At 41.4% G+C, this 13,200-nt stretch overlaps 1 protein-coding gene across 2 annotated transcripts; it reads right to left on the reverse strand.

The window, feature by feature from the left end:
* Positions 1–3,604: 3,604 nt before the first annotated feature.
* Positions 3,605–9,087, reverse strand: LOC110713428 (FRIGIDA-like protein 4a). Of its 2 annotated transcripts, none has more exons than XM_021891880.1 (3): positions 8,027–9,087; positions 5,610–5,722; positions 3,605–4,412 (listed from the first exon to the last, which is right to left on the reverse strand). In XM_021891880.1, exons 1-3 carry the CDS (start codon positions 8,934–8,936, stop codon positions 3,924–3,926), a joined length of 1,512 nt encoding a protein of 503 aa, XP_021747572.1. In that variant the 5' UTR covers positions 8,937–9,087; the 3' UTR covers positions 3,605–3,923. The 2 variants fall into 2 exon arrangements, with proteins under 2 accessions (XP_021747572.1, XP_021747571.1); XM_021891879.1 differs by having other exon boundaries at positions 5,610–5,785; positions 8,027–9,086.
* Positions 9,088–13,200: the final 4,113 nt, after the last annotated feature.

Raw genomic sequence — 13,200 nt, forward strand, 5'->3', positions numbered from 1 at the left:
CTAGAACTCAGGAGGGAGGAAGTAGGAATTCTATCCCAGACTACTTTCCAGAGAAAAAACTTGTTTGCAGGGAGAATTTGGAGATCCCAAATTTGGTTCCAGATGGCAGAATCATCTGAAGGTGGAGCATTCAAGAGCTTCAGGTAGTCATAGGCTTTCTTAGAGTCAAAAAACTTGCCCTTTCCAAGGGAACAGAAAGGGAAGTCACTCAACAGAGGGAAGATGGGAATGGCATGGATCCATAAGGATAGGTCAGGGGGTAATTGCACAGACAGGTTATCAGTATTCCACCCATCCCCATCAATGATTGAATGAAGTTTCAGGTGAAGTTCATGTTCAGGAATAGGGCTAGCAATAAGGTCTCTCAAGGTACCTCTTCCTGTCCAGTTGTCAAACCATAGGGAGCAATGATTTCCTTTCCCCACCACCCACTGAGTAAACTTTTCAAAAAGATCCCAACCCTTCCCAATAGATCTCCAGATATGAGAGCCATACTTAAAGCTTAAAGGAACTTCTCTTCTACAATATTTTTCCCTTATAATCTGAGCTGCCAGGTTATCAAAGTTGTGAAGTTTCCAACAGAGCTTAGTAAGCAAGAGGGTATTTTGGAGGTGAGATTCTCTAAGCCCTAAACCACCAGTAGACTTGGGAGTACAAAGAGAATTCCAGGCAATCAAAGGCATTTTCTTTTTTTCATGGTCAGAACCCCAAAAGAATCTACAGCAAACCTGATCAATCTCTTGGCAGACCTTTTTTGGGAGAGAGATTGTACTCATAAGGTATTGGGGGGTAGAGAGAAGTGAGCTTTGAATTAGCACCGCTCTTCCAACCTTTGAAAGACTTTTGGCTTTCCAGGAAGATAGTTTTGCTTTCATTTTTGAGATAACAGTGTTAACTTGGGAAAGGGTAGGTCTTTTGTCAGATAGAGGAAACCCCAAGTAGAATCCTAGGTATTTGGTTTCTTGGATGTGAAGGGAATAAGTGAAAAAATCAATGATATGGGCATCAGAATTTTTTGAAAAGTACAGTTGACTCTTTGATGTATTCATCTTCTTCCCCGACACAGAGAAGAAGTAATCCAGGGTGTTAGAAAGAGAAAGAAAGGTCTCATGAGAGGCTTCACCAAAGAGAATGACATCATCTGCAAACATGAGGTGAGAAACTGAGAGAGCATTTTTCCTGAAATTGAAAGGAACCCAAGAGCCAGAAGTGCAAGCTTCATTAATTAAGGAGGAGAGAAATTCCATGCAAATAATGAAGATATAGGGTGAAATGGGGTCCCCCTGCCTGATACCCCTGGAAGCATGGAATTTTTCAGTTGGTTTTCCATTAACCATCACTTGGAAAAAAGAAGAAGAGATTGCACTCATAAGAAGATTCACAGAATTCTTGTCAAAACCCTGTCTTGCCAAACAAGTCCTTATAAAAGGCCACTCAAGCCTATCGTAAGCCTTTTCCAAGTCAAGTTTAAGAGCAAACCAAGCTCTTTTACCTGATTTTTTTCTCATGGAGTGTAGAATTTCACTCGCAACAATGTAGTTGTTTTCACAACCTCTGCCAGGGAGGAAACTGCTTTGGTTAGGAGAGATTATTGATTGGAGGAAGGGTCTAATTCTGGCAACAAGGATTTTGGAGATGATTTTGTAGGAGGTGTTGCAAAGGCTTATGGGTCGATATTGTTTGACAGTCTTTGGGTGCTCCACTTTTGGGATCAAGGTGATGGAGGTGGAGTTGACCTCATGGGGTATGGATAGAGAAGAGAAGCAAGATATGGAAAACTGATGGATATCCTCCCATATTTCACCCCAATGCTCTTGGAAAAACATTGGGTGATAACCATCTAAGCCAGGGGCTTTCAGCTTCCCTAAGCTAAACACAGTAGCATGGGTTTCATGCAGCTCTGGAGCATGAGAGATCTTGATAGAATCAGAGAATTGTAGAGGGGTTGAGAGAGTGTCTTGGGACTGAGAGGTGAATAGGGACTGGAAGTAAGATGCTACATAAGAGTAGCTGATCAGGTAAGATTAGCTCATCCACTTTAGATTTCAGATTTTCAATTTTATTTCTCCTTCTTCTGATGATAACTGAAGTATGGAAGAAACTTGAATTTTTATCACCACAGGCAATCCAGTTGACTCTTGACCTAATAGACCAAAAGGCCTCCTCCTGAGTTAACCTTTGGATATACTCTTATGGGTTATTTGGTTGGGGATATTCATCAAATTATAAGGAAACCAACTGCCCTTATTTTTTTTTATGTTATTTGTTTGACCTTTTTTCCTTTTTGCTTTACCTTCTCTAGTTCCCTAATGTTTCTATTTCTTTTCTTAAACCACCACACCACCACCCTTCTACCCTAACCCCACCCCCCCCCCCCATTCCCCTACCCCTCCCGTAACCACCATCACCTTCCCAAAACCACCTTCATCGCTCCCCCCCCCACGAAAAAAAAACCCACCAGTAAAACCCCTAATCCCCTTCCATGTCCCCCCACCGCCCCTTCCCTGTCCCCCCAAACTACCATCCCCTTCTCCAAACCCCCTTCCTCCCCCCTACCACTAAAACCCCCAAACCCCCCCCCCAAGCTAGGGGAAGAGTGGCCCTTGGGATGCAATAGGGTGGCTACGTGGTGAGATTTTCACAAGGAAATTTTGTCTAAAATCACCTGCTAAATTTTTTTTTTTTTCATCTAAAAGTACTCTCTTAAAAATTTATCCTCCAAGACCACCTAAATTTGAGTTGTTGTTAGTAACCACCTGACTCTAGATTCTGGCATTAACCTTCAACTCCGACATTGACCTTGACCATGTGACTTATGATGAGCCCCTCACCCCTTTCTTTTTTTTTTTTTTCTTTTTTTTTTCCTTTGATTTTTGCATTCCCTCCATTCTCTTTTCTCTCTCTATTCTTTCTTCTCCTCTATTTTCTCCGAGCTCCATTGTTAGCCATTGAGTTATGAAATTATTAGCACCCATTATTAAATAGTAACAACATCCTTCGATAATCCCTAATTATTTATTTCAATAACAAGGTTGATGGGTTGTTTTAGGGGAATCAGCAAGAGTACAAGGTAGTGATCTGGGATTTCAAGGCACGCGAAGGTATTTGGCGGTTGTGATAGTGGCTGGTCAGTGATATCGATGATGTAGTTTGATGGTTGGTCTATAAAAGTCACATAACCCAAATCAACGCCAGAGTTTAGGGCCAATGTCGGAATGTTGAGTCAGGTGGTCATTGACAACAAAATGGCCAAACTTTTAAGTGGGTGGTTTTGGACAAAAAAAAAAAGACTTTTAACGTGTGATTTTAGACAAAATTTCCTTTTCACAATGGCTAGAAAAGGAGGGTACGAGAAGTAAGTTGATGGTTGTATGGTAGTTATGTGGTGGCTTTTATTTCTTTTCTTGTTTAAAACAAACAACATTGTAAATCAAAGACAATTACATTATATTCTTCTCCTTTCCCTTTAAGTAATTCCCTTTCCTCTCTATGAACCAAGCGACCCCTTAATAATTGCTCTAGTTTTGCTCTAGTTTTACAATTTATGGCATATACACTATCCTTCTACCAATGTTGATATGCAAATATAAAGGCACGCCTGCTGTACAAGAAAACGTACCTGCATGACCATATTTTCCAAGATTGCGATTTACCTCACAAGACACAAGCATCAGCAGAGTAATCTATCTACTAAATTCAGGGTTCACCTACACCCTTGGATAACATTAAAACTTCATCCTAGTTACTTTTTCACAACACCTAGAGCTATCAGTTTGATTAACATTAGAAAATACAAAATATTTCGTAATAAACACACATCGCTACCATTATAAGGTTAGTGATTACAGACAAACCATTCTTAATATCAGGTGGTCATTGTGGTTACCATACCAGTCTCATGGTTAACGAAGACCAGTCACCTATCAGTAGTAAACCTGTGGATATGATGGTGCCATCCCGTTGCTGTAGCCATATGCTGGGTAACTAATAGGTGCTCCAGAGTATGGACCAGCCATAGTAGGGGGAGGGGCAGCCTCTGAAGAGTAAGGATATGGAGGGCTGTTGCTTCCATACATCGCAGGTGCAGGTCTATCATAAGGATAAGGTGCAACCCCAGCTGGGTACTGGGGGTGCGAAGGAGACCTGACATATGCAGGAGCAGGTGGAAATGATGATACATAAGCATTTGTTGAACGACCAGCTTTGGCTGGAGGCATATAACCATTGTTGCAGACCCTGGTTCTCTTATTTGCAGGTACTGATGCAGTTTTCTTCTTGTCAGTTTTGAACTTCTCCAACTGCTCAAGCCTCTTCTTGAGGTTCTCTGGGGGGAATTCATCTTCCAGCTTGTATTCTTCGATGCACTTGAGTACTGCACGGAGAGCAGACTGGTCTTTCCGATTAGCTAGTTGCTACAAGACACAAACTCCAAATTAGTCAGCACATGTATAACATACTAATGCAGTTTTCACTTTAGAGAGCATTCCAAGTCTACCCTTAAAAATACCCACTCCTGACCACAAAATAGAGAACAGTATATTAAGGGAATGATCATAAACATTCCCTGCAACAAAGAAAAGGAACAACTCTAACCACTGGCTAACAGAAAGGAGACTCGTATGATTATGAATCGAGAAGTTTCAAAGCGATTAGCTTGACGGCATAAAACAGAACGTGTGCTAGGGAGGGGAGGGGAGGGGAGGGGGGGGGGGAGTAGAACTACTTCTACTTCTTGTGTTTAAATCAACTTCATAATGATTGTAATTCCTATGATCTAGGTCAATAAACAAGACTGTCAAAGATATGGAAAACTATTACATTGGGCAAGAGGATAGAGAAAGTATTCCTTATGGCAAGCAATATTAAAGAGCTACCATCAAGGAAAAATACTTTGCTGTGAAGCACTGCAGACAAAGGACATAGCTTCCATTAATGGCTAACTGCCTAACCTCTAAGATAAAGCTCCAAAAAGAGCAATCACGACCTTGAGAAGTTGAGGGCATATAGCTAACTTGCTAAAGGGGTGTGCCATGAATGTGCGTACAAGAAAAAGGGAAAACATTACCAAACATAAATCACTAATCCAAGTCCCTTTTTCAGTTCTCTTGGGTGTCAATTATAATTTAAAAGCTTGTTATATAGAAGGAAGCATAGTACAGTACTAAAGTGTAGAAGCAATAAGGAAAGAAAGCTGAAGCAAATCATACTCATGAATAGTAGGCATCCCAACTTAGTAAAAGAGACAATATGAGAAGGGTTTTTTTTTTCTTTTGTGGAGAGGACGAGAGGTTGGGGGGTTGGGGGGGGGGTGTTGAACAGGGACACATACTCCCTTTTTTGCCCCGTGCTGAAAATAACCACAAGGGACCACTACCTAACTTTGACATTCACTACATTTGGTTCCCCAATTTTAGGTCTCATCAACTCCCCCCAACCAAAAAATAAAAAATGTAGCCAAATTCTAACATGGAAAACTTAGGAGGAAGAGGGAGTAGAAATTTATTAATGATCTTGGAATGGTCCTTAAAAATAAAAGATAAATGGAAGTAATGAAGTACAAAATATAAAAAGCTAAACAAGAAATTATCAGCGGGAAAATAAAGATATACCGCAGCACGTCCACCATGATTTGGGTCCTCTAAAATTGCAGCAGCAGCTTTTTTTGCATCTTTGAGGAATGACTTCAGTAATGGGACAGGTGGAAACTTATCTACAAGGCCAACTACAAAGGTAAAATGAACAGCATCAACTTGTTGTCCCCTGCTTATTAATTCTTCAATCATCTCTGAAAATAATAAAAATTTGTATCATCTAACTAACAGACCAAGGCGGTTACAATTTATTATGAAAAAGAAAGCAGAAAGCAATCTCTATAGACTAGAAGCAAAACACACCAGAGTCCAGGCAATAAAAGCTATAGTTCTTCCCTGCGTGTAAAATGGAAATAAAAATGGCATTTCCAAAAACAAAAGGGATGCAAACGTCTTAAAACAACCTATTATAGTACATAAATACTAATGAAGATGGGGATCTAGAAAAGGAATTAGGAAAGGTAATGCTGCTAGATTTATGTGACCTTTTCTATTCTGAGATCCTCTCTCTCTCTCTGGTTGACCGCAAATGTTACACACAGTTTAGAAGCTCGGAAACATATTGGGGAGATTTTACTCCAGCTTTTCTATGAGTTTATGAAGCACTAGGATACAAGAAAAGGTAGTAAAGGACGAAAACATTACCATACAACAATGTGTAACCACCAACCAACTGGCCAATTAAGGCAAGATTGATATGCATTTTATTAATAGCTGATAACCCCCCGTTGCCACACCGGCATAAAGTGAAGGCAGAACTCTCTTTAAAAAAGCATTTGTTACAAGGATACAACTATATGCTTCCGAAAACGCAAAATAAATGTAAGAGTATGATTGAAAGATTGCCAAGAGAAAGTGGCATTTGGATTCAGCCAAGAGATTGTACTTCGAGCATTCTGTGGGGAAAAATTGCCCTTCTATAATCTATACCATCCTTGCCAAATCACTTTCTTTTCTCTGAAAATATCACAACAGTTTTTCTTTCAAGCAAATGATGTTGCTATCCTATAGAAAAGTACAAAATGAGGCTAACTATACAAAACAGAGAGAAAAATATTAATAGAAGAGACTTATATCTTCATTTTTGGAGGCACGTCGAAGAATCAATAGAATTTTTATTTTCAGGAACATGCCCAGCAAAAACAGGCAGGGATGGAAAGCCTACCATCTCATTTTTGGTTCTTCTCAAAGATTAACATGTGGTTGATGAAAAGCAACAAACTAAATTTTTAACTGGCTTTGATTAATAAACTTTTGGAGTACAAGGATGGGATAAATATGCAGTGTGGCGTCAATAAAATTCTCACATGCTAGCTTCTAAGATAGAGAATGCTAGAAACACACGCATATTCTAGTAAATTCAACACTGGGCCTAATTTTGTTGCTCAAGATGTATTTTGTCAAGTACTTCAGAATTAGCATTTTCCAGGGGAGTTTATAGGTAAAATGTTGCACAAATATTGACCTACTACAGAGGAAATCAAGTCCGCAGAGCATCTTGAACATGTGTTTACAGGGAGGAAAACGAAGAAAAGATAAAAATTATAATCTAATATATCATAGATTTGTGAGTTCATATATCTATTTACATCCTTCCAACACTCTGAAAATTTGGTGTAAGGGAATTCATCACTACCACACCCTCAGATTATTAACAATTCATTCCACTCAAATCTTTAGTAAATGCAGCCTCAAATTAAAGAGAAAGCACTACATAAAAAAACCACAAATTATTCAATAAATCCCACATATCATATCTTGTATACTTTAAACTTCTTTACAACCTGAATTTGAAGTCCCGACTTTATCTTCCATTGCAAGAACACACACAATCAGCTTATCATTTGGAGCGTTGGAGGGAAAAGAATTATTATACATCTATACAACACCTTCTCCACTATGGGCAATTGGGCACTCCTTGAAAATTTCCTCCTCCGCCCTTCCTTCCCCCCCACCCCCCACCACCCCCCAAAACCCGTCCGTCTCATGTATGGGTGGCCAAAGGACATAGTGTAATCAAATCCTCCTTTATCTTAATTTTTCAATACAATAAAAAAGTACAGCTTACTACACCCTTCTAGATCTTATTATGCCTCGAAACCTAAATCAACTTAAATTAAACACAATTAATGACATAAAACTACAAATCCTTGGATCCATAAATAATGTAGCTCATACATGCAACCAAATCCAAATTATCTGCACAAAACCTTAAGAGAAACAATATTATTCCTCAAAAAGGATTATAAAATAAATCAAAACCATGTGCATTTCATATACAGACAAATTTCATTAGTCTCCCAAGAATGTTAATGCAACATAAATTCCTCTTTAAAAAAATAACCTTGACATAAACATATAATAAAATTCAACACCAAATAAACAAACTTGTATAATTGTAATACCAATAAAACAAAGATATAAGTATTTCTTACCAGGCATGTTATCACCTAAGCCAAGAGAAACAGCAAGCTTAGGCATCTGCTTCCTCCAAGCAGACCCAACAACAAGCTTACGATACAGACCAACATCCTGCTTCTTTACAATACCAAAAGTAACCAAATGCTGCAGAAATGTATGCACATCAGGGGTCTTAACATTCTCGATCCCGCCGCGCTCCTCCAAGCTACGCTTCCAAGTCTCGGCAATACCCTCCGCCTTCTTCTTCACACTAGGAGTCACAATTAAACGATCTTTCCCGACCACGGGATCAACCACAACAGGTATAAGAGATTCCAACAAGAGAACACAAGCCCAACCCAAATCATTCACTCTTTCAATCTTCTCCGCCCTCTTATCCACCGGAAAAACCTCGGAAATTGCCTCGAGAACGAATTTAGGCGGATCCACACAATCAGCCAAAGCTAGAGGAATCTTAGCTCGAAGCAAATCAAGCTCCTTCTTCCTGACAGTAACAAACCGCCAAAACCCATCATAATCCATCCAAATACAAAAGCCCTTCAATTTCATCAACAACCCTTCACCATCATCAACCTCCCCAATCAAAACATTATTCTCATTTTCTCTCTCCTCAACTCCGAGACTCAATGCGACCTTCTTGGATTCCTCAGCTCGACCAATTGCGATCTCAACAGAACCTTCAATGGTAACTTCCCTCTTCTTAAGCACCTCAAGAGATTGCTTGGTTTGATCATCTAGGGTTCGAATTTTCCTCTTCAATGCCTCGGATTTGCGACGAATGTCTTCTTCAAGGGTGTTGAAGTGATCTGAGAGCTCCTTCCATAGCAGAGTACATGACGTCATCAACGACGTCTGTTTCTGGAAATCCTCAAAACTAGGCGAGTTATACTGAGCTGGCTCGCCCGGGTCGGGTATCGAACCCATTATCCTCCCTGTTTTTTCTCTCACTCACTCACTGAGTCAGTGACTCGATTGTGCAGCACTTGGTGTTTGCTTGTACCAAATGATGAAATGAAACCCTAGGAATGGGTAAAAAGGAGGAGAATGTGATTAAAGAGAGGGAAAACAGAGAAAAAGAAAGGGGGTGTTGGTGTCTTAAAAAAGCAAAGTGGTGGGATGGGGATGACGTGTAATGATGTGACAGTGACACGTACGGAAAATAGGGGAGAGAGTGGGAGTGGGTTTGGGTTAAGTCGTTTTAATAACAAAAAGTAAAGGCTACATTGAGCCAATAGCTAAAGTGTAACAGGGTGTCTATCACTTGCATTCTATGCTACTATCTATTCTCTCGTGCTATTTGTGATTTTTTTTGTCCAAATAATTCTCTTCAAAACAAAGGAACTTCTTATGTTTGGTTTTGTTTTGCTTTGGGTGGTTTAAAGTTTTTTAATACTTTCTAAATTTTTTTTTAGTTTTGGTGGTTTTAAGTTTTTTTAATACTTCTCCGTTTCTATTTAGTTGACGCGTTTAATTTAGGCACATATATTAGAAGAGGAGAGAGAATGAAAAAGCAAGTGGGGTAGGTTGTAAATACAAGGTAAAAAAGTTATCAAAATAGGAAACAGGTCACTAAAAAAAACTTCCTAAAAAGGAATATGTATTAACTAAAAAGAAACGAATGTAGTACTTGTTTCGGGGTTTTCTGATGTCCTGCGGGAGAGTTACAATTCCGAGACTGGAACCGGACGCCTGTACCTGCAAAATAACGGAGACTCCTGAGAGCTCCGCCTCCAACGGTCAAGTTAGTACCTGATTAAGGAGTAATTAATACGGAAATTAAAGTAATAAGACCTCTCTAGGTGAGAGTGTTTAATGTTGGTAATCTGCTTTGTTAGCGAGATTAGCCGGTTATTAGTGTTCCGTAATGTTTATGTTCTTCTCTGTTCTTCAGGTGAGATTAATTGCTTGATCAATTGCCTCTCAATTGCCTGATGTTCTCTTGATTTCTTGATTCCTTAATTAATGAGGATTAATTAAGTATTTATAGTCTTGAGAAGCGTGCCACTCTCTAGGTTTAGGGTAAACCTAGGGCTGACCGGGCCTCTAGACAGGATTGGGCCTTGTTGGCCGGTTTTCCCATTTGGCATGGGTGGACACGTGGCGTGCCTCGATTGGTCCGTAGAGGACGTATCTGTGATTGACACGTGGCAGGCTCCTATTGGCCTACGTGAAGGACACGTGGCGGAACCTGGTTGGTCCACTTGTCAGACGGTGATTGGTGGATAAAAATCCCCTAATCATTTGCCCCTCACAGGTGGCACGTGACTGGTCACGTGTCGCCTGTGACAGGTGTCGCACGGTGACAGGCGACGGCCTGCTACAGGTGTCACCTTGCAAACGGCCGAGAGATTTTCCCGCCCAAGTTTTGAATTTGGAAGCGACCCTTCGCCTTCTCACTTTGCCTATAAAAGGAAGTGCTGACTTCGGTCATTTTCACATTTGAGAACTTTGCGAGAACATTCGGACCCCTGAACTTGCTCTGACATTTCGGACCTTTTCTGCCTACCGCCTGTTCTGACAAGCCGACTTTGCCTCATGGGAAAGAACGTATCGCCAGTGTTCGGAAACATATAATCAAGAGATCCTGGCGGCTGCTGAAGAAGAGGCGTTGGGAGATACGTTGGAGGAGGAGGAAGAGCCGGTTGTGGCGCTTGTGCCACTTGGGGGTAAGGCATCAAAAGAGGGTGCAGCTGAAGCCGAGTCCAGCAAGAAGAGTGCTGACCAGGCGGCAGCTGCTAATACTGAACTGCCCCCTTCTTAAGCTTTAAGTATTTTATCCACGGCCTGCGTGCCGTTTGCTTTGTATTTACCCGGCCAGGGGGCCGGGGTTTTGAATATTTTGCTGGTCTTTAATGACCGGCTTATTTTTAATCAAATTTTTGTTTTGATTCAAATTTGTCTAAGTATTCCATATCTAATATCCCATTGTTCACTAGACCGACTGTTGTACATGGCCGAACGTTGCAGACAGGTACAAATAGTAAGTACGCCGCCTATGCCCCTGGACGACTGGTTGTCTGTTTCCAGGATAGACGATCAGTCGGCCATTTATTCAATCGGTATTCGAACTATTTATTCAATCGGTCTGACCAAGTAAATAGTATTACCTAGTCGCCAAGGAATTAAGTAGGATAACAAGCGGCGAGTACCGGTTGTTTCCCTTTATTGCCAATGTTGTCTTTTAACTCGTAATTTGTTAACCTAGCAAGAGTAGTGGTTGAGAGCCCCTGTTTATTAAAAACAGGCGGACGACTCATACCTTTTAGGCTCCATACTAAGTTTGAGTGACTATTAAGTTAACATAGGAGTTACTTAGTCTTCGTCACAATCTAGATTGAGTAGTAGAGGTACCAGGCGGCGTAGGCCGGCTAGACCCCTTGATTCGCCAATGTTTGTTGGCTATTAACTCAATAGGTACCCCCTGCATTTATCCCAAGTAATACAGGCGGTCATCTGACTCGGATGTCAACTGCTACCACTGGTTTGGTTAGTGATAGAGTTATCCTTGTCTCAAAAACGGCTACGTGGTTGCCCTTGGGGACAGTCGTATAGGTGCCGTGTAATTAGTTTATAGAACAATGTTCCACCCAAAAGGGAGCTGCTCTCTGCGACGAATTTCATCCGGAGGGATGCCGTCGGACGCCTGCTATGATGTTGGGACAGGTCGTATTAGTTTTGTAGATTTGATCAGGTGGCTTGGCGCCTGGTCTGATCATTCGGCCGGTGGCCTTGGTAAGTTCTTGGTGAACGTAGGTGCTAAGTAAAAGAAGGGTAGCCGCCTGTTAGGCACAGGGTCGGCCAGGCCCTAATCTTTTTAGCTAAGTATTGTGAGTAAAATACTCAATGGAGAGTAGCCGACTGTAAAGGAACAGACGGCATGCCCCTCTGTAGATAGAGTGAAAAACTCAATGGAGAGTAGCCGACTGTAAAGGTACAGACGGCATGCCCCTCTGAAGATAGAGTGAAAAAACTCAATGGAGAGTAGCCGACTGTAAAGGTACAGACGGCATGCCCCTCGTAATACAAAATTGAATAGTAAGTGCAAACTTTATTAAGTAGCTCTTTACTCTACATCATTCAGAAGAAATATTTTTTAAGGTTATCTACATTCCAAGTTCGAGGCAACGGTTGTCCGTCTGGTGTTTCCAGACGGTAGGTACCGTCCCTGACTTCCTCATAGATTCGGTAGGGTCCTTCCCAGTTGGGAGTTAGTTTGCCAGACTCATTAGCCCTACCAACTGCTTCCATTTTTCTAAGTACAAAGTCCCCTACTTTGAGTGGACGCCTGTGTACTTTTTTGTTGTATGATCTAGTCATTCTCAGGCGATAGATCTCATGGCGCAAAACAGCATTGCCCCTCTTTTCAGGAAGTGAGTCTAATGCCAGGCGCATGGCTTCCCAGTTTGCCTCTTCGTCATATAGCATTACTCGAAGAGTCGGCTCGTAGTGTTCTATTGGAAGAACAGCTTCCGCACCATAAGTTAGGAGGAATGGAGTTTCTCCAGTCGCCCCTTTTTCAGTCGTCCTAATGGCCCAGAGAACATGTGGTAGTTCATCCGCCCATAGGCCGCCTGCTCGTTCAATCTTTTTCTTGAGACCGTCTGAGATGATTTTATTAAAGGCTTCTACCTGGTCGTTTGCTTGTGGACGGCCGACAGATGCAAAGTAATTTGCAATTCCTTGGTCTCCCAACCAGCTTTTGAGAACAGGCGTCTCAAATTGGGGACCATTATCAAAAACCATAGACATGGGAACCCCGAACCGAGTGATGACATTTTTCCAAATGAATGAAATTACATCTTTCGTCTTGATTCCCTTTACAGCCTCCGCCTCTACCCATTTAGTGAAGTAGTCAACGGCAACAAGTATATACCTTCTGCCGCCTGTAGCAGGCGTATATGGACCCAGAATGTCCATGCCCCACTTAGCAAACGGTAGTGGGCTGTGAATGGTAGTGAGGTCAGTAGCCGGACGGTGAATTAATTTGCCAAACCTTTGGCACTTGTCACATTTTTTCACCATCTCCATTGCATCTGCTTCCAAAGTAGGCCAAAAGTAGCCCTGCCGCCTTGCCCTTTGAGCAAGCATCCTACCACCTATATGAGAAGCACAGTAACCAGAGTGAAGATCATCTAGTATCTCTCGTCCCTTTTCAGGAGTAACACACTTTAAGAAGGGTTGAAGGTAC

The sequence above is a fragment of the Chenopodium quinoa genome, unplaced genomic scaffold (genome assembly GCF_001683475.1).
Source record: "Chenopodium quinoa cultivar QQ74 unplaced genomic scaffold, ASM168347v1, whole genome shotgun sequence".
NCBI lineage: Eukaryota > Viridiplantae > Streptophyta > Magnoliopsida > Caryophyllales > Amaranthaceae > Chenopodium > Chenopodium quinoa.